This window comes from Catharus ustulatus, chromosome 9, assembly GCF_009819885.2.
Source record: "Catharus ustulatus isolate bCatUst1 chromosome 9, bCatUst1.pri.v2, whole genome shotgun sequence".
NCBI lineage: Eukaryota > Metazoa > Chordata > Aves > Passeriformes > Turdidae > Catharus > Catharus ustulatus.
The window spans coordinates 10,862,277-10,881,820 of record NC_046229.1 but is presented as its reverse complement, the minus strand read 5'-3'; the positions used below and the strand labels follow the sequence as shown (position 1 = coordinate 10,881,820).

Sequence of the window (19,544 nt, the reverse complement as noted above, 5' to 3'; positions counted from 1 at the left end):
GGCCACCCCGCAGCACCAGAGCTCCCAGAACGGGCACCGAGGGGCAAGGATGGTGGATGCCATCATCCCGGCATCTTCTGCTGTTCCCTGTGTGCCCAGCGCCCCACCTGGGGCGGGCTGTGACCCCCACAAGATGTTACATAGGGATTTGTGTCATTATGAAAATACAGCATGGGATCAATATAAACAAGAATACTGAATCCAAAGTAAAGCATGACATGAGACGCAGGAAAAGCTAATGATTTAATTACATTTGTTTAAATCACTTTGCTGTTAATTGTTGGCTTTTTGTTTTTATGTAATTTTTAATTATTTTGTTACTATAATTATGAATTGTATCCACTTTTATGTATAAAGAAAACTGGGCTTGTGTGGACTTGAGCAGACTTGTCCTTGCTGTTACCTGCTTGCTAAGAGTGTAACCCGAACATGTTCCAACCTTGTCCAGACCTGGTGGGGGCTTGTGGCCACTGCTGCTTGAATGGTAGCCAACGTGTTCGGGCTTGTACCCCAGCACAGTAAGGACGACACAGCCCCAGCAGAGACTGCCTGTAAAAGGGGCAGTGACCAGGGGCAGGATGGCTGTGTTGGCAGAGCGCAGACTCCCCGTGTTCCCAGCGCTGCTTGTCCATTCCTTATCAACAAATTAATAAATTACCTTATTGATTGACCTACCCGATTGTGGTGAGCAAATTTCTAACACCCCCGTTGCCTGGGCCCTGCACAGAGTGAAAGGCTCTCGGGGAGCGCCCACCTGCATCCGAGTTTGTCACAAGGGAGGGCAGGTCAGGGAGCACAGGGGCTTTGAAAACCCTCCCCGGGCCACAACCTTTCCCTGGGAAGGTGTGAGGACCCCAGCTGGCCGTGTGGCACACACTGGTAACACCCGTGAGGGAAAGCACCCCGTATTTACAGATGTGCATGTAGGGGGCTATGTATGTCCTGGGAGACAGGGGAAGGAGGTCAGGAGGGAGCTCTGCATGTTTGTGGGGTCTCAGTGTGGCCGTAGGAGAACGCTGAGGCAAGAGGAGGGTGTCCCTGTCTCTGCAGGAGGGGGCTGCAGCTATTGGGGGGATGCTGTGTGGGGGGTATCATGGTGTGTGCAGGGGTAAGCCCCTGTGTGTGGAGGCAGCAAGAAGCTGTCTGGGCTTCACCCCCAGTGTCACAGCTGGCAGACGGCCGCCAGTACATTCCCGGAATCCCAAAACCCCGCCCCCTTCTCCGTGCTGCGGCCCCTTTAAGGGCGGCGAGGGGGCCGCCCGGAGGCGGGGCCGCGCGGGTGACGTCATCGCGCCCCTAGATAAAGGCGGCGGGATTCCCGGGGCGGCAGCGGCGGCGCGCGCCGGCGGGGCCACGTGCGTGGGGCGCGGCGGAGCCCCAGCCCCGGAGCCTCCTCAGCCTCCCGCGCCCGCCATGGAGTCCGCCGGCCTCTTCCCCCCGTTCCCCGCCGCGACCCTCCCCGCGCGGCCCGCGCCCGCCCCGGCGCCCCCGCCCCGCGCGGCCGAGACCACCCGCATCATCACCGACCCGATCTCCGGCCGCTCCTACTGCAAGGGCCGCCTGCTGGGAAAGGTACTGGGAATGGGGATGGGGGGCTGGGCCGTCGCGGAGGGCACCGGGTGAGCCGGGGTGAGCCGGTGCGGGCGAGGGGAGGGGCGGGGGCTGCGCGCCTGCTCGACCCCCCCACGCCGGGGCTGGATGCAGCCCCTCGGCTGCCAGCCTCGCCCCCACCCTCCCCGCCTCTCCCGGCGGGCCCGCAGCACTGCTGGAAGCAGTGAATCACCGGGGCTGGCTGCGTGCCTCGGCGGCTATCGGAGCCGCATCGGTTTCGGGGCGCCCCGCGGGGTGTGCGTGGGCCGGTGGGTGCCCCGGTTCCCAGGGGGGCCGGCCCGCGCCGCTCCGCCGCACGCAACTTTTCCTCCGGCTGACAGCAGCCTGTGTAGGAGGAGGGTGCCTGTTCCCAGCCCGGCCCGAGCGGGCTCAGCGGCTGAGTGTGCAGATTGGAGGGTGACATCACGGCAGGAAAAACCTGTCTCCATGGGGCTGCCTTTCGATGGCCTCCGGTCCCCGGGCTTCCTGCCCTGCGCAGGACTTTCCAGGTTGATCTATCATGTGGAAAGATGCAAAGTCCGGCCATAGTGGGAGGGAAAATGCCCTGGCGGTTTTACAAGAAATGGGTGAAGAAAATGCCTGGTTGAGAGCATCACAGTGGGCGACACAGCAGAAGGGAGCGTGTGACGCTTACCGGGCTGTGCTGCCAGGGAAGGGAGGAGGAGAAGGAGGCTTGTAAGCAGGCAGGGGTAAGGAGCTGTCTCTCACCCATCCATAACAACCTCTTCCCTTGCAGGGTGGGTTTGCACGATGCTATGAAATGACAGATCTCTCCAGCAACAAAACCTATGCCGTGAAGGTCATTCCTCACAGCCGGGTGGCTAAACCTCACCAGCGGGAGAAGGTGGGTGCTGTGGGGCTGGTGGGGTGCTGAGCTGGTGGGGACAGCGGGGGCCCTGTGCTCACCTGACACTGCTGCTCTCTTTCAGATCACCAATGAGATTGAGCTACATCGGGACTTGCACCATAAACACATTGTCAAGTTCTCACACTACTTTGAGGACTCAGAGAGCATCTACATCTTTCTGGAGCACTGCAGTAGGAAGGTCAGTGCTGCTGTGTCAGTGCTCAAGGATCATCTAAACAGCCATAGCTGGTTGGAATAGGCCTTACTGAGGTGTTTTGTTAGCACTCCTTTCTCCTGAGCACTCCTGTCACATCTGAGCTCACCGTAAGCTGGGTGGTTTTGCATGGCACTGGGCACTCCATCAGCTGTCTGGCTTTCTCAGACTGCCTGCTCATGGTGTGGCCACCATAAATCCAGAGGTTCCCATGGCTCTGGTGAGCAGCCTCAGCCTCGTGTGGGGAGTCTGCTGAGGTCATGGCTGTGAAAGAAGGGTTATTTGTGAATGTGCAACTTCTGGAAGAACTGGCTTTGACCCTGCCTACCCTGTGCCTAGTCAGCAGGGCTGCCTGTTCTCCCTGCCTGCATCACAAGCTGTATTCTCTCCCTTTGCAGTCCCTGGCCCACATCTGGAAGGCCCGCCATACTCTGCTGGAGCCCGAAGTGCGCTATTACCTCAAACAGATCATCTCAGGCTTGAAATACCTGCACCTCAAGGGCATCCTGCACAGAGACCTGAAGCTTGGTAAGTGCTGTGGTCGGCACATGGTGTCGTGTGGGGAGAAAGCTGTCCCCAGGGGACTTGTGGTGATGCATCGCCCTTGGCTTGCAGGCAACTTCTTCATCAATGAAAACATGGAGCTGAAAGTGGGGGACTTCGGGCTGGCTGCTTGCCAGGATGTCTCTGACCAGAAGAAAAAGTAAGTTTGAGATTTTCTTTTTGCAGAATCCTCTAGGGTTTCACTCTTCTGTGGCTTCCCAGGAGAGTGGAGGGGCAAGGGGTGTCCTGGTCTTGGGAGAGGAAGCCCTAGGGCCCCTTCCTGGGGTGAGGGAGCAATTCCTACTCCAGCTGCAGGCAAGGCGAGGGGGTTGGGGGCTTTGTGGCTGCTCCAGGACTGAGCTTGCAGCCGTCAGGGAGAACAATGTGTTGACTATTGCTATTGTGCCTGCCCGGCTGCCGTGCCGGCTGCACAGGCTGGGACACAAAGGCTCTGTTCCTCCTCAGCTCTGGGACAGGCTCTTCCCAACAGCTCCCCAAGAGCAGCTGCTGCTGACCCCCGTGAGCTGGAGGGGAGGTAGTCTGTATGGGACTACTGGTAGATGGAGTGCAGCCTTGGGCCACAAAGAGCAAAATGGAGTGGACAAGGCTGTAAGCTGAATCCCAGAGCTTGGAGCAGGGAGAAGGCTGTCTGTGAGGTGATGCAGAGCATGCACTGATCTGGTGTTCTGCCCCACAGGACAATATGTGGGACTCCCAACTACCTGGCCCCAGAAGTGCTGCTGAGACAGGGCCATGGGCCAGAGTCGGATATATGGTCTCTGGGCTGTGTCATGTAAGTCTGTGCTGCTGGGTGGGGAGGGGTCCAGGCACACTGCCTGGTGTGGGGGGCAGCTGCTCTGTGGGCAACCCAATGAGGAAGTTTTCTTGTGCTGTGCCTTGTGGCTCTGCAGAGGTTGCTGAGAGGCAGGGGGAGGGGAGAGCGACTGGCTGGGTCCTGCCCAGCCTTACTTTGGAGCAGGTGCTGCCTGTAGCCATCTGTAGCAGGTGTTGCCTGTAGTTGTGGAGACTGTGCAAGCAGGACCTGCATGCGGCAGGTGTGCTCATGCTGCACTCGGCTCCGGTTCAAAGCAGGCTTGACCACACTGTGAACCTGATAAACAATGGAAAATCTCCATGGCTGCTGCACTGTTTGCTCAGGGAGAGATCGCTGTTTCGACACATCCAGCCCCTTGCCCAGCTGCTGCCTGCAAGCTTCCTGCTCCATTTTCCACCCCGATGGCCACGCGGGTGGGAGCAGCAGCAGCAGCGGGTGGCCTTTGCCTGCCAGCTCTTTGTCTTCCTCAAGGCTCTTTGCCTGTTGCTCTACACAGTTGCTAGGAGGAAGCGTGGCCGGATGTGAGCGTGGCTGCTGGGGCTGGAAGTGGTGCTCTCAGCCAGGTGTGGCCGGCCAAATGCCAATAACTTCCTTGCTTTAAGTGCTGCTGAGTCACAAGCCTGGTGGGGATCTGACAGTGGCATGCTTGTCCCCTCCCAGGTACACCCTGCTGTGTGGGAACCCTCCCTTTGAAACCTCTGACCTCAAGGAGACCTATAGGTGTATCAAGCAGGTGGAATACACCCTCCCAGTCTTCCTCTCCCTGCCTGCCAAACACCTCATCACTGGCATCCTCAGACGCAATCCCCAGGACCGCTTCACCCTTGAGGAGATTTTGGACCATGAGTTCTTCAAGGTGATTGGATGGGGGCCTGGGTTCAAAGGACCCTTCTCCTGATGGGATGAGGCTTTTTGGGCTGTGCAAGGTGCTGTCCTTGTCCTGTCCTAAGTGTCAGTCCTTCAAAGGAAGCAGCTGCTGTCCTACCCAAATGCCAGCCCAGAGGAACTCTGAGATCTGGTGTGCTTCTGCTGCCTTGTTGCTATAGCAAGGGGTTGTTTCCTCTGCTGATGCCAGTCATAGTTCTAAGGCTTGACAGAAACACAAGCTGGCTGTCAGAAGGGATGTGAATGACTGGTCAGCCCAGGGCAGCTACTCTGCCTGGAGCACGTGGCCTATGGAAACCAGACCTCTCTCTTGACCTCTCTGCAGGGCTACACGCCTGAGAAGCTCCCTCCCAGCAGCTGTGTGATGGCTCCAGAGCTGAGTCCCCCAAATCCTGCAAAGACTCTGTTTGCTAAAGTCACCAAGACACTCTTTGGGAAGAAGAAACCCAAGGGTAAGTGTGGGCCTTGCCAAGGAACCTCAGGGTAACTCTTGCTTCAGGAAGTAGTGGATCCTGTTATCTGGAGAGACCTTCTGATGGATCTCTATGGACTCTGTGCCTGGGGACAGCACAAGCTGGGTTTGCCCCTGCCCTTCTTGTGCTGGTGGCCTGGCATGGGTGTGTGCCTGGAGAGCGGATACTGTGCCACAACCCATGGGGCAGTTCCTCCTGGAAGCCCTGTGTTGCATGAGAACTGGGAAGTGAAAGTGGGAGGCAGCTGTCTGACACTCTCCTTGCCTCCATGAGCATGGGAATAGATAAGAGAAAGCTGAGCTGCTGGGAGGGGTGGCCTGGATGTCCCCAGCCTCTATGCTCAGCAGTGTGTTCATCTCTTGCTCTCTCCTCAGCCAAAAAGGGCTCTTCAGAGGACAGGGATGACATCTCCAAGCTGGTTACTGGGCTGATGAAGACCTCAATTTGTCGGCAGATGAGCTATAAAACTGTGGAAGGGAATGAGGTGAGAACATCTCCAAGGCCATGCATGCCTCTCTTTGGGGGAGCAGGCAGACCATGACAGAGCTAGGTCTCTCTGCAGGCCACTCCTGTGTCGTGCCGCAGTGCCAGCTCCAGCCCCGTGGAGACAGTGGTGGAGGAGACATCTCACAAGTCTGCATCCCCCTCCATCCGGGGAACGATGGCCAGCAGCTGTGAAGGTGAGCAATACATCCCAACCTGCCCCAAGCTTCCTGTCATGCCTGGACTGATAGCGGGGCCAGCTGACTCAGCCTGTCATCTTCTCCCCACAGCCTTTGAAGATTGCGTCACTGCCTCTGCCATCATCGAGTCAGCTGTCCGACTCCTGCGGACCTGCCTCTCCTCCATGCCTCCAGGTAAACTGGTTGGACTGCTATGGCATGGGATAGGGTACTGTGCATCCCTTTCCTCATGGGATGAAAGCATGGCTGCTACTTGGGGTACAAATAACACTCTATAAATGGTGCCAGAGCCTGCTGTAGGGCTCTGTTCCCCCTGGGGAGGTGAGATAGACAGGGACTGGCTGCACTGCTCACCTCCTCTCTTCTCCAACAGCGGAGAAAAATCCAGCTTCCCTGGCCCACCATGAGCACTTTGTCTGGGTGAGCAAGTGGGTGGATTATTCCAACAAGTACGGCTTTGGCTACCAGCTCTCCAACCGCAGCATTGGGGTCCTCTTCAACAACGGCACGCACATGACACTTTCCCCCAACCACAGGTGAGCACTGGGAATGGGGCTGATCTGTCTCTGGGGACCCCCCTTGGGTGGGAAGGGGAGCCTATACCAGGGTGGACATCCCCAAAACTTGTGCTCTGCTCTCTTCCAGGACTGTACATTACAACCCGACCAACAGCAAACACCTGGTGTTCTCTGTGTCTGCCATCCCTGAGCAGCTGCAGGGACAGATGAGTGTCTTGCGCTACTTTGCGTCCTACATGGAGCAGCATCTCATGAAGGTGAGTGCTGGGCCCAGGGCTGGATATTGGGCCATGCTTTGACCACATCACTTGGGCTGGTTGGACTCCCTGCTTGCGGCTGTGGCCAGGTGGACACACAAAGTTGTGCCCTGGGAGTGGGGACTCCGCTGAGGGGGTACCCAGCTTTGGTATTGTGTGTGCTGGTGGAAGTGCTCTCATGTGTGGGACCAGTGGCTCATGTAGACCCTTCTCTCAAAGGGAGGTGACCTGCCCAGCATAGATGACCTGGGGCAGCCAGCCCTGCTCCTCCTGCAGTGGGTGAAGACTGACCAAGCCTTGCTCATGCTCTTCAGCAATGGCACCCTCCAGGTATGTGTGGGGCACAGTGGAGCTTGTGAAGAAGGGGCCAAATGGGGGTCTTGTGGTCTGTGTTGGATCTTGTCTGCCACAGCCCAAATGGAAAATCCAACTGTGAAAACAGCTGTGGGTGCAGGATGCTGCTCCAGTGCCTGGGGCTGCTGGTTGCAGCTTCCCCAGCCCAGGGGGAAGACAGCACTTTGGTTGGATGCTTCTTTCTGCCCCTGTGCTAGGGCTGGCTCATTCCTGCCACGGGGCATAGGCAGGGATGCTCCCGGGCAGGTTGGGGAGGAGGAACGGGTTGAGGCAGGAAATGTGGCTCCATCTTGGCTCCCATCATGCTGTGGGAAGCATGGCTTTAAACCAAGCCCAACCTGTCTCCTAGGTGAATTTCTACAACGACCACACCAAGGTGATCATTAGCAAGCCTGACCACTCCTGCCTTGTCACCTACATCAACCGGGAGCGCAACTCTTACACTTACAAGCTGTTCAGCATCCAGCAGCTGGGCTGCTCTCCTGAGCTCCACCACCGCCTCAGATACATCCTCAAGCTTCTTCAGGAATGGGCTGAGGCCTAGCCTGGGACCTTGGGGGACCCTGTCTGGACACAGAGGTTTCCCCCTGCCCTCCCATGGGATGGGAGGTGTGATGTGGTGCTGGCTACCCCCCTGGGCACTGTGTATCCTGGTGCTCAGCTGGACTCTGGACTAAGATGTGGATGTGGTTACAGCAGCAGGTCTGGATATCCTTGCTGCTCCCTGGCTCTGGGCAATCCCTGTCTTCCCACTGGCAGCTCCTGCTCTGGTAGAGCTGGTCTTGATGGAATGCAGTGTTACAGGGAGGTGGTGGTGGGCAAGTGTCCTGCAGCCAAGTTTGGGGCTGGCTGGGCTTTGTTTGGGGCTGGCAACTACCTGTGATGGAGGGTCAGGCTCTCCTGCCCCAGTTGATCCATCAGTTGCACAGACATTCTGCATAGCCTGGAGATGGCTGGCACAGCCTTAATCTCAAACTTTGGGTACTGTGGGACAGGAAAACCTCTTCCCAGGAGTGGGCAGTGGTGAAGGGTGCTGCCTGCCCTGCCAGGGGCTCTGTGGGCTGATGTGGGCCCCTCCACAACTGTTACACTAAGGAGGGAACTGTGCTGGGCCCAACTGTGCCCTGTCTGTTCCCAAATTGTGAATTGTCTGGTACAACTTGAGGTTTGATAAAGGGTGGGGGATGGGATTCTGAGGACTTGCCTGGAGAAGCCCTCATTTTGTTGGGACCCAGGGTTGTTTCTTATTTCAAGGCAGTCTCTGCCCTGTGGAACTATTTATGTATCTTATTTATATGGAATTATTTATTTTCCTGTTGGTTTGTCCATGTGCAGTTCCCCTCTCCCTGACTTGTCTCAATAAAAACTTATTTGTGTAAGGGCAAACTGTGTCTGCCTTGTTGGAAGCTGGAGTCACAAAAGGCCTTCAGCGTCATTCTTGCTCCAGTGCTGTTTCTGCCTCTTGGGGATGACCCTTCTTGCCACTGCCTGGTACTGGGGGATAAAGTCATGGAGGCAGGATGACTGTGAGGAGCCCATGTGGTACCTCCACATGCAGAGTTAGCTCTTGCTTATACTGGTGGAGCCCTGGAGCTGCCTCAACTTCTTGTTCCTGCCAGACTTAGTCCCAGACCTTTGTGCACTTGGACCCAACCCAGCAGCTCTCCTGATTCTGCTGAGCTGCAGAAGGCAGGAGTTATGACCCAGGTGGTGGAGGGGTTGCCTGGGCCCTTGCACTGACATCTTGTGTGATGAGATAGGAGCTGGGCATGAAGCCAGGAAAGAGCTCTGTGAGCTTGCTTTGAAGGTGATCTGTGTAATCAATCTGCCTGGGAGCAGCTTATGCTGTGGGAAGCAGCCTGGGCTGCTCCAACAGCCTTGGGCAAGTTGCCTGTTCCAGGGAACTCCAGTCTCTTGTTGCATTTGCTGCTGCTGCTTGGGTCTTCTTGCAAATCATAGTAGTGGGAACTGCAGTGTGGGTGTGAGCTGAGGCTGGAGTGAGCATGCATACCTTGCTTCCCTGCACCCATCCTAGCCCAAGATTCCAGGTATGACAACAGCTGGACAAAGCCTCTTTATTTCAGCTGCTCTCTCCCTACAGCTCTACAAGACTGTGTTGAGGGAGAGGCATATGCTACTCAAAGTAGACCCCATACACTGTGGCCACAGCGAAGAGGGAGGCATTGGAGAAGGTGGCAGAGGCAAAGCTGTCAGTCTCAGGGTTCCACAGTCCCCGGCTGGCCACCACCAGACTCTGCTGGCCTTGCTGGCCCAGCACCACATGGCAGACCAGCTTGTAGCGGGATGGCACCACCTCCTTGGCCTGGTTCTGCAGCAGCTCAGTCAGGCTCTGGGCTAGGGGGGCACTGCCCTGGGGACTGTACACAGTGGTCCCCAGGGCACAAGCCAGGGTCCCCTCCAGCACATGCTGCACTCGCTCTGCATCAAACTTGCAGCCTTTGTCTGGCCCCATCCTGTAAGTGTTTTCAAGGCGGGCCTTGAGAATGGGTTGGAAAATTGGGAGCCCAGAGAAGCTAACACGTCTGTGGAACATCCAGGGGCCAATGGAGGGACGCCTGCTCCCCGGGACCATCCCGAAGGAGCTGCGGCGGCTGAGGATGGAGTTGCGGCGGGAAAGCAGGGGCGGTGGTTTGCCATCCTCAGTGCCGCGGGCTGGGGGCTGCGACCCACGGCGTGTAGTGCGGAGTGAAGGGGCTTCAGTGCTGTCTGCAGCCAGCACCTGAGCTAGCAGGGCTGTCTCTGGGAAGGGCTGCTCAGCCATAGGGGTGACCTGCAAAGGAGATGTACCTGAATGTTAGGTGAGGCAGGTGTCCTGTAACTTCTACATTCCTCTGCCTCACTTCTCCCTGCCCTCTGCAAATCCCATGCTTCCTGGCATGTACATCTCTGTGAGGCAAGGCACAGAGGGGCTGGGAGATCCATGGCAGCTGTCTTCCATTCTCCAATGCCCATCCGACTTGGCCAGCTGGGGCTGATCCAGTGCAGAAACACATGGTGCACACAGCCCTCTGTTCTCCCATCCTCAGCCTTTCCCTTGGCACAGGTGAGTGGCCCTTTCCCCAGCGTTCCTGTCTGCATCTGATCCCACACTTACCCTTAGTCCCACTCCTGTTTTTCCAGAGTAAACCCAGGGGACTTGTCTCCGGTGGATGTCACTGCCCAGGACCAATCTTTGTCTTGCAAGTTGCTGTGAGCAGAGTCAAACCTGTTGTGTTCCTGGAACAAACCCATTGTGCTCCTGGAAGTGTTGCTACGTGACACGGTAGGTCTCCAGAGCTGTTCTGGGGCATGGCTTCTGTAACTCCTTGTTTCCTGATCCCTGGACAGCTCTGCTCCACTTCACTCCTGCCCTCTCTGCACTTTCATCTATGCCAGGGATATGGTTACTCCAGGGATGAGCCCTCCAACCTCAGCTCCCTGCCAGCCCTGAAAAATGCAGGCTGGTGTTGGATATGCGAGAGAAGAGCAGGGGGTGGAGAGTAGCCACTGTGATCACTAGTTTATGCCCTGACTACAGGGTGCACAACCACTTAGTTGCGCCCTCCAACAGCTTGATTTTGCTCAAACATTTGCATCCCTTAGGGTATTTATGCCAAACTGCACCAAGGGAGAGTGTGGGTGGCTGGGCACTCATTGAATCATATAATCACACAGTGGGTTGTGTTGGAAAGGACCTTAGAGATCATCTGCAACGGGCAGGGATGCCACCCCTAGACCAGATTGCCCTATCTAACTCAGCCTTGAACACTCCAAGGACTGGATGGAGCACAGTCCTGGCACATGCCAGGGACCCTGCTGCTGTAATGCCTGGGGGGTGAGCAGGTCCCTGGGGGCTCCCAACCCTGGCTGGGGTTTCTCTCAGCCAGTGGAGCCCAGCCCAGCTGGTATGACACGGCTGCTCCATCAATGTGCCTTTGTCTGGCCCGGCTGCCGAGCTATTTGAGGAAAGTGGAGACGGCTTTTGTGTTTCTATCTCTCATTGGAGGTATTTATAGCCTGCCTCTGACTAGCGCTGCCAAGTGTATTGCCAGCTGGACCCCATTCCCTTGGGGCACTGCCTCAGCTCGGAGCCCCATTCCTTCCTCTCCCTTGCACCACCCACTGACAAGCAAGGGTGGATCCCTCCATGGGCAATCCCCTCCTTGGGCTGCTTGAGGCCAGCCAAGGTTGGAGAATGGGGATCCCCTGGCACAGCACTTGGTTTCGGCTTAAGTGAGCAACCTGATCTAGTGGGTGGCATCCCCTGCCCACGGCAGTGAGGTTGGAGCTAAATGGTCCCTTCCCATCCAAGCCTTTCTATGAGGCTGGTAATGCTTTTTTCTGCCTGCAGTCACTGGGCCCTAAGCAGACATGAGAGCTGCAGGGCTGTGGCCTGGAGCATTGAAGGAGAGAAGGCTTCCCCCATTTCAGGGGACAAATCTCCCTGGTGGGCCCCAGTCTGCTCCAGTGCTGCTGCTGGGGACCCAGCCCCGCCCAGCGGCTTTCCCTGGGGGCTGTGCAGGTGGAGGTGATCTCCCTGCATGTGCTGCCTTCCCAAAACCCAGCTGCCTGCCTCTCTTCACCCCATCTCTTTGCTCCGCAGCAAAGCCACCAGCTTGGGCCGCATGTCCCCGTGCCAGCGGTGCCAGAGCCAAGCCATGAAACACGGCAAGGAATTCCACTGGCCGCAAGACGCAGCCCTGCTTCCCCTATCCGGTGATTGCCGGACGGAGCCGCCTTGGCAGCAAGGTTGTGCTTCGTGCCTCACTGTCCCATCGCTCCCTCCCACTGCCCCTCCGGCAGCCCGGCTCCAGCCCCAGCGCTGCCTGCCGGGTTTCCCTAGCAATGGGCCGTGCCGTATGACACAGTCTGCTGGCTTGCTCCCCGCGGCCTGCCCGGGCTGGCCGGCCTCCCGCCCGCCTCCAGCTCCCCTCCCTCCATCCTCCGGCCTGCTCCTGCCCGCCTCCAGCTCCCCTCCCGCCATCCTCCGGCCTGCTCCCGCCCGCCTGCGCCTCCTTCCGCCGCCGCGCTCCCTGAGGCAGCTCATGGCCGGACCCTGCTCGGCGCGGCTGCAGGGCGACGTGGCCGCCTTCACCGCTGCCCTGCGCACCCTGGTCAACAACCCCCAGTTCAGGTGAGGGCCCGGGGCGTGCCGCCTCCCCCCAGCCCCCCGAAGCCCCCGCGGCTGCTCCGTGCTGTTTTCCCGCAGCCCCGAGCCCTCCTTGCTGGGCTATTGGAGCCCGTAGGAGCTCGGGGAGCCCCGGGCAGCTGGTGGGGCCGACGTGGCTTGTGCAGCGCTCCCCACAGAACCGCATGGGAGTCCAGGCATGGCCTGGTGTAACCCACCCTGGACAGCCATCATCTCTGCGGAGGAGGGAAAGTTCCCGGCTGTGCCCAGACCCCCTCTGTCCCCAGGCATGGTACCAACAGGGCAAGAAAGTATCCTAGTGTAAATCCTGTGCTGTGGCTCTCGTCCTTGCCAGGAATGGGGTACACTGAACTCCCCAGAGGCAGCTTCCTCCCTGCTCAGCTCCTCTCGCACCTGGCTTTATCGATGTTTTGCTCTGGGCTCCCTGGAGGGCATGCAGCAGGCTGGCATCCCTCCTCATAGGGTTTGGCATTCCTGCCACCTCTTGCCAGAGCAGGGAGCAGAGATGGAGATGCTGCTTTGGCTTCCCTCACCCACATGGTATGTCCTGCCTGGCTCTGGTTCTCTTCACCCACCTCCTGCTGAGGCCTGGCCAGCCTAAGGAACACCAGACCTATCTAAGGAAATCCCCATTCCTGCTGAAATTTTTGGCCACCCAGAAGAGAAATCCCAGTGGAAACTCCCAGCCACAGCAACAGACAGTAGAGGATTGGCTGTCAGTGCCTGGTCATTCTCAGCCTACGTCCTGCTCGCATCTTTCAACCCACACCCTTTATTCAGCTTCCTGCAATCTGCATCCTGAAATTTGTGCTCTGCATCCATCTACTTCATCCCACATCCTGCATCCTTTCTCCTCTAGCCTGTATCTCACAGCCTGCATCTCACATCCTGCAACCTTCATTTTGCACCCATCCTGCTGCCTGTGTCCTGCATCCCAGACCTTGCATGCCATAGTCACAGCTGGCATCCCACATCTCACAGCCTATATCCTGTATTCTGCTTGCCCCTCTGGGTCTGTGGACCTCAGTCACAGATTCCCCTTGCAGGAGCAGTCATGGAGGACCTATTGGGCTCTGCCCACATCACCAGCTGCCCCAGCTGTGTGTCTCCTGATAGACACTTGAAATGACCTAGGTGTCCTCCTTCTGGTGGGCACATACACCTCCCTGTGGGACACTCTGAGGGTCAGGCCATGGATTTGTGCATGTCCTCATGGCAGGCAGAGTTTGGCAGGCATGTCTTCTGCTCATTGGCCTGCTGGGATGGAGGAAGGGACAAGGGGGCTAGATGGGCCATAGCTACAGGTTCGCACAGGCTGGAGACTCCGTGTCCTTTGCCGACTTCCTTTCCCCTGATCTTTCCCCCCTTTCTTGGAGCCATGGAGCTGGGGAAACATTTTGGGGAGGGGATCAGGGCAACAGGATGGTTCCTGTGCTCTAGTGTATGCTACACACTGTCCTGTTGGGCCAGTGCCAGCCCTGCTGGCAGCTGTGCCAGAGGCTTCAATCCCTGAGACGATGAGTCAGTTCCCATGAGTCAAGGAGGCTGATCCCAGTGACAGCAACGCTTTCCTTGACTCTGTTATGCCAAAAGAGAAAGTCACTTTCTCCAGCTGTCCTTGGCCTTTTTCTGCCCTGCTCGGTGCCAGCAGCCTGGGCTCTCTGTGCCAGCACCCAGGGCTCTGCGTGCTTTCCAGAGGACCTGTTGTACTCACCTCGCCTGCAGCATTCAAGTGGCTGGAAAGAGCCACCAATAAGGTCCCCTCTGTTCCCCTGTAGGGACAAACAGGTTTTTAAAATCAAAGGATACTGCCCCGCTGTGCCAGGCACTCAGCAGGTCCCTTCCTGTGTGTCCTGTCCCAGCCCAGAGAAGGCTGTGCCCTTGCTTTCCAGGCACCATGTTCCTCATGGTCCCCTCTCCCCCACAGCGATGTGATGTTCGTGGTGGGCCAGGAGCAGCAGAAGGTGTTTGCACACCGCTGTGTGCTGGCGTGCCGCTGTCAGGCATTCCGTGGGATGCTCAGCCAGGCACCAGTGGGCAGCCAGGACTCCTCCAGCATCACACCCCAGGGCCCTTTCATCCTGGGCAACGTGCAGCCTGAGGTTTTCCTGGCCGTCATTGAGTTCCTCTACACCAACAGTGTCACCCTCAACAGCCACATAGTGAGTGGGGATGGGGTTGGTGGGGACCATGGGCATGGGAGGGACAAGAAGGGGATGCAGGGGAAGTTGCTTTGCAACTCTTGGTGTGCAGAGTTGGAGGAGAGGGTCTGTGTGATGCTCTCTGGCTGGCTAACAGTGTGTGGGGTCTCAGCCCAGGACAGTGGGGTGTCCAGAGCACCTTGTCCCACCCTTGGGACCTCTGGCTGTGCACACCCTGGATGGTGAGAATGGAGGCACCACAGCAGGAGACCTAAATTTTTCTCCATGCAGCAGCCTTATCTCCCATGCCCCACTCAGGAGCTCTCACAGAGGCAGGAGCATACCTGCCCTTTACCCTGGGCTGTTGTGCCCATCCATGGCCCCACACGCTGATGATCACAAGGTCCCTCTTGCCTGCAGGCACTGGAGGTGCTGACCTCATCGGTGGAGTACGGCTTGCAGGACTTGTGCAAGGTATGGCACTGCTTAGGCTGGGAGCACTGGTCCCTGCACGTTTCCAGGATGGGAGCACCCCAGTGTGGTCCCTGCATGGCTGGTAGCTGGAGGTGCCTCTGAGGAAAGCACTGTGGTGCATCACACAGGCTTGGCCCTGTTTTCAATCCTGGAAGGTCTCTCCAGTGGGATCCCCCTCGAGAGAGAGCAGCAGCGGCCGGGAATCCCACAGGGGAATCCCTAGAAATCAAGGGGAAGGACATGGAGTTTCACAACTCCTGCACAGCAAAGGTCAGAAGGAAAGCCCCTGTGCCTTCACCCACATGTGCTGTCTGGTCATCTGACAGGATGATGCAGTTAAAGAGAGCCCTACCCTTGGGAGCAGTCTGCACCCCAACTGTGGTGCTGCCAAGGCAATGCTGCTTCGGGTGGAAAGGTTTTGGGAAGGCAGCAGGAGCAAAGAGGAAGGGTGGGAGCTGAACGAGGAGGGGCCAGGGAGCTGAAGCAGTTCAGCTTCAGTTGGGGAGGGCAGCCAGGCCACGTCATCAGCCTGATTCCTGAATTACAGCCTGGCTGAACGCATGACCCGACATCTCGCACCCAGACTTCCCCTCCCTCCCCATCACGCTGAGAAAGTACCTCAGGAGCTGAGGAATCGCGGGCTACTGCCTGCCGGGGTGGAATCAGTGGGAAGAAGCTCAGCCAAAGCCCAGATGTGGCACAGAGCTGTCAAACAGCTGTCTGGGCAGGGAAGGGACATAAGGGGTGTAGCAGAAAAGGGGGACCTGGTGTTCCTATCACGAGTCACACTTCACCACCCAGAAAATGCATCCTGAGGAGGATGACCTGCGTAGAGGAGGGGTGGGAGAGAAAGGGGCTGACCAAGGACAGCTAGTGAAACCATGTCAGTGTGTCCAGCTGCAGGGCATGAGGGATATGACCTCATATCCCTCCTGCCAATGACTCAGGGCCCTTCTGCCCCAGCTGACAGCTCCTCCCTGCATGTCACATCCCCTTGGATCTGGTAGGCAGTTGAGATAGGCAGGAGAGCGGTCCTACTCACTGATAAACATGCTGTCTGGATGCATCTCCCCTGCTTCATCCATGTATGGGATGCAGCTGGAGATGCTGGTCCCCCAGCAGTCACAGCCAGAGCACAGCTGGCAGGCAGGGCTGGGGCAAAGCTGAGGTCACCGAGTGCTCTGCAGATGGCACCAGGATTGTGCCCTATGGCAGAACATGGATGGCATCTGTAGACAGGATTAGGGGACCCACCTGGGGCTATCAGATTAGCTAGGTTTGTCACATCAATCTTGGTCCCTGGCTCCATCAGTGGCCGAGCTGGTTGCCCACATCCACATTGCAAGACCTCATCCTATAGGCCATTGCTTATGAAATCCTGGGGGGCTGGAGGTGCCTCTGCCCCATATTCCATGTACTGGGGGCTCAGGGGATGCTAAGAGTTGTGGAGTTGTGGGAAGGGGATGGCAGGATATGATCCTCCCTCTGCCCACCCCTTTCCTGTCTGCCTTCCAGCTCTGTGTCAAATTCATCAAGGACACGCTGAGTGTGGAGCAGGTCTGCGAGGCCCTGCAGGTAAGGATCACAAAGGGTTAAAAATAACATGTACAGTTTTGGGGCAGGAGCAGACTTGACCCTTCTGTTTTCTGCTGGACAGTGGGACAGGATTTCCTCCTCACCCCTGGCCCAGCAGCTGCCCTGCCAACTCCCAGACCACTGGGCTTGTACCAGGTGCAGTGAAAGGGACAGTGAGGCCACCAGAGCCTGGCGGAGAAGTGTCTTCACACTGCCCTGAGCAGAGCTGGTCAGAACTCCACAGTGCCAGGGCTTTGTTATCATCTGCATGAAGCTGGGAGGCACTGCGGTTTGGGGAGCTAGTTCCAAGACCCCTGCTAACAGCTGAGGGACCTAAAAATAGCCTTGGGAAGGTCCTAATGGCCCTAGCCATGCTACTTGGTGGGACCAAGGCTGCTCCTCAGAGAAGGGGGATTTGTTTCATCTCCCATGAGCTGAAACAATCTTGGGGTGAGGTGCCTGCCCCAGAACACAGAGCCCCAGCCAAATGTGATGCCAGGCCACTGTGACATAAACAGAGCTAAAACTGGCCCAGAGGAAACAAAACAAGAAACCCCAAAACCCCAGAACAAAACAAACTTGAAGAAAACAGCTCGTTTGCCCTCCCCACTTACGTCAGCACTGGTCCCCTGCTGTGGTGAAAGGGGAGGTGATGTTCACGCTGCCTGTGCTGGGCCCGAGTACCCCCCACACAGGGGCTGCTGTAGGGAGCTGGGGTCGTGCCCTCCTGGTAACCAGATGGGCAGTGCCTGCCCTGAGACAAGCATTGCTCAGTAGAGCTGGGAGAAAATAAGAGCAACCCCAAATTCCTGCTGTGGAGAATGGCAGTTATGGGTCAGGCTGGGGCTGGCACCACGTATGGGGTGCTTGTGGGGGGCTTTAAGTTGATCCTGTGCCTACACAAGGAGCACTGAGGACTGGTGGTTTCATGTGCCTGCAGTGTGACCTTGTGAGAACAGCACCAGGGCCTCTCCCCCACTGTGGGCTCTATGATGTGCCTGAGCAGAGGTGGAAAATCACATGTCCTGCTAAGGGTGGGTCTGGGTGATCACCAGGCATTAGAGCCAACAAAACATTTGCTGTTGGGCAGGCCAGAAAGGGAGGGGACCTTGGTGCCCCTTCCTCCCCACACTCACCCAATCCAGAGGGATGTCTGTCTCACCTGTGTCCCTGAGAGTGCCCGTGTTTCTGTAGGGCTTTGGTGGGAAGTCCCTCCTGCCCTGGACCTCCTTGCAGGTGTCTGTGTTGTCTCACAGGCTGCAGTGACCTACGGGCAGGTGGACCTCCAGCAGCACTGCCTGGACTTCATCGAGGGCTGCACCGCGGTACGGTGGCAGGTGATGGGGGAGCATGGTGTGGGGTACCCCAGGGTACAGGGGGCACGTGGCATTGCAGGGGGGCAAGGGAACAGGGCCTCTAAGGACAGGATGCCTGGAGGCTGGGAGAGGAGCAAATGGTATTTGGAGAGAAAAGGCTGGGTGACTGGCAGAGGCAGGCTGGAGGGTACTGCAGTGCCAGGAGATTGGCGTTTGGGTTGGGGGATGCTGGAGTGCCAGGCAGGGATGGCACCAGGATGTGTCTGATGGATGGGGCGTGGTTGTGTGGGGTCCTGGTTCCAGCACCCCGGTGTTGTGGTGTGCTGGCAGGCAGTGGTGCGGACACAGGGCTTCCGTGAGCTCTCTGACGTGGTGCTGGCACGGGTGCTGCGCAGTGACCGCCTGGCCGTGGATGAGCTGGACCTGGTGCAGGCTGTGCGAGAGTGGGCACATGTCAGCTCGGTGAGTGTCATGCAGCAAGGACCACCTAGGGGTGCCTGGGCCCTCCCCAGCCCAGGCTGGGAATATAGGACCCTATCCCTCAGCTCAGGGCTGTGATGCACACAGGAGCTGTGTCACCCTGCCAGGCCCCTGCCTCCCCTGGTGCCCAGGACATCACCAGCCTCATCCCTCATATCCTGATGTCTGACAGGCTGTTCTGGAGCGTCCAGTGCCAGAGGTGGCTGCCCTGCCTGTGAGGGAGCTGCGTCTGCCCTTGCTGGCACCCAGTGAACTGGTGACACTGGAGAGCTACAACCAGCAGGATCTCCTCATCCCGGTGAGCTGCTGTTCTTTGTGTCTCTTGACTGACCTCCAGGGCTGGGTGCTGCAGGACGTGCTGAGGAGAACTACCGTGTAGCAGTGCTGATGCCCCCATTCCTCCCCTCATCCCTGCAGGTGGAAAACATTGCAGCAGCTTGGCGTGCCCACGCTCTGAGGAGGGACAGTGGGGTCCCCTCCCGCTTGTGTCGTCCCCGCCAGGGCACGCGGCCCCGCGACCATCACCGTCACCTCGAGCCACACACCAAGTAGGGGTTGGGCAGAGTTTTGTCCAGCCCAGCCAGGGACTTGGCAGTAGGGCAGGGTGTGGGGCTGGGCACTGATGCTGCTGTGACCAAGAGCATCGGTAAGGTGCTTTGTCCCATGTCACAGCATCTAGGCAAGGGCAGGATGCCTGGGTCACCCCAAAAGTGATCCAGGGGCTGAGGGTAGGGTAGAGCTGAGCTATGCGATGGGTGCAAGGACACTGCAGGCTGCCCAGGCAGTGACCCAGGGCTGGTGGGGTTGCAGAGATCCCTGCAGGGACCCAAGATGAGCTCCCCCTTTGCCAGGGCCGTGCTGCCCTCCCCCGGCAGCAGGGCTGTGCTGCAGCAGGAGAGCGCGCCAGCACCTGCCCAGGCAGAGGCACAGGGACCCTGGGGCTTGTGGGGGTGCAGGTAGGAGGGAACATGTGGGCATCTCTGCACGCACCGCTGCACCAACAGGCTCCCACCTGCCAAGCCCTGCCAGCAGGCCACACACAGGACAGGCTGTCAGCCCTCCATGTGCCACACACACTGTGTGCAGCTCCCCTTGCACCCCCCATAGCATGTGTGCACACAGCTGGATCTCTCTCAAGCATGCACACCCCCCTTCCAGCTGTGTTCACCAGGAGAAAGGGCCGGACACA

At 58.1% G+C, this 19,544-nt stretch overlaps 3 protein-coding genes across 4 annotated transcripts; 2 read left to right on the top strand and 1 right to left on the bottom strand.

Moving 5' to 3' along the window:
* The first annotated feature begins 1,413 nt into the window (after window positions 1–1,413).
* Window positions 1,414–8,606, top strand: PLK3 (polo like kinase 3). The gene is made up of 15 exons (XM_033068108.1): window positions 1,414–1,572; window positions 2,348–2,455; window positions 2,541–2,657; window positions 3,071–3,200; window positions 3,288–3,375; window positions 3,913–4,008; window positions 4,711–4,906; window positions 5,261–5,387; window positions 5,783–5,892; window positions 5,971–6,088; window positions 6,182–6,265; window positions 6,465–6,627; window positions 6,737–6,866; window positions 7,086–7,196; window positions 7,570–8,606. Exons 1-15 carry the CDS (start codon window positions 1,414–1,416, stop codon window positions 7,762–7,764), a joined length of 1,932 nt encoding a protein of 643 aa, XP_032923999.1. The 3' UTR covers window positions 7,765–8,606.
* A 748-nt stretch (window positions 8,607–9,354) lies between these two features.
* On the bottom strand, window positions 9,355–10,497 carry DYNLT4 (dynein light chain Tctex-type 4). Its single transcript, XM_033067508.1, has 2 exons — window positions 10,336–10,497; window positions 9,355–10,011 (listed from the first exon to the last, which is right to left on the bottom strand). Exon 2 carries the CDS (start codon window positions 10,000–10,002, stop codon window positions 9,355–9,357), a length of 648 nt encoding a protein of 215 aa, XP_032923399.1. The 5' UTR covers window positions 10,003–10,011; window positions 10,336–10,497.
* A 1,486-nt stretch (window positions 10,498–11,983) lies between these two features.
* BTBD19 (BTB domain containing 19) lies at window positions 11,984–19,453 on the top strand. 2 transcript variants are annotated; one of them, XM_033067505.2, is made up of 8 exons: window positions 11,986–12,354; window positions 14,297–14,531; window positions 14,931–14,984; window positions 16,500–16,559; window positions 17,816–17,884; window positions 18,206–18,337; window positions 18,528–18,653; window positions 18,773–19,453. In XM_033067505.2, exons 1-8 carry the CDS (start codon window positions 12,080–12,082, stop codon window positions 18,905–18,907), a joined length of 1,086 nt encoding a protein of 361 aa, XP_032923396.1. In that variant the 5' UTR covers window positions 11,986–12,079; the 3' UTR covers window positions 18,908–19,453. The 2 variants fall into 2 exon arrangements, with proteins under 2 accessions (XP_032923397.1, XP_032923396.1); XM_033067506.2 differs by lacking the exon at window positions 14,931–14,984 and having other exon boundaries at window positions 11,984–12,354.
* Window positions 19,454–19,544: the final 91 nt, after the last annotated feature.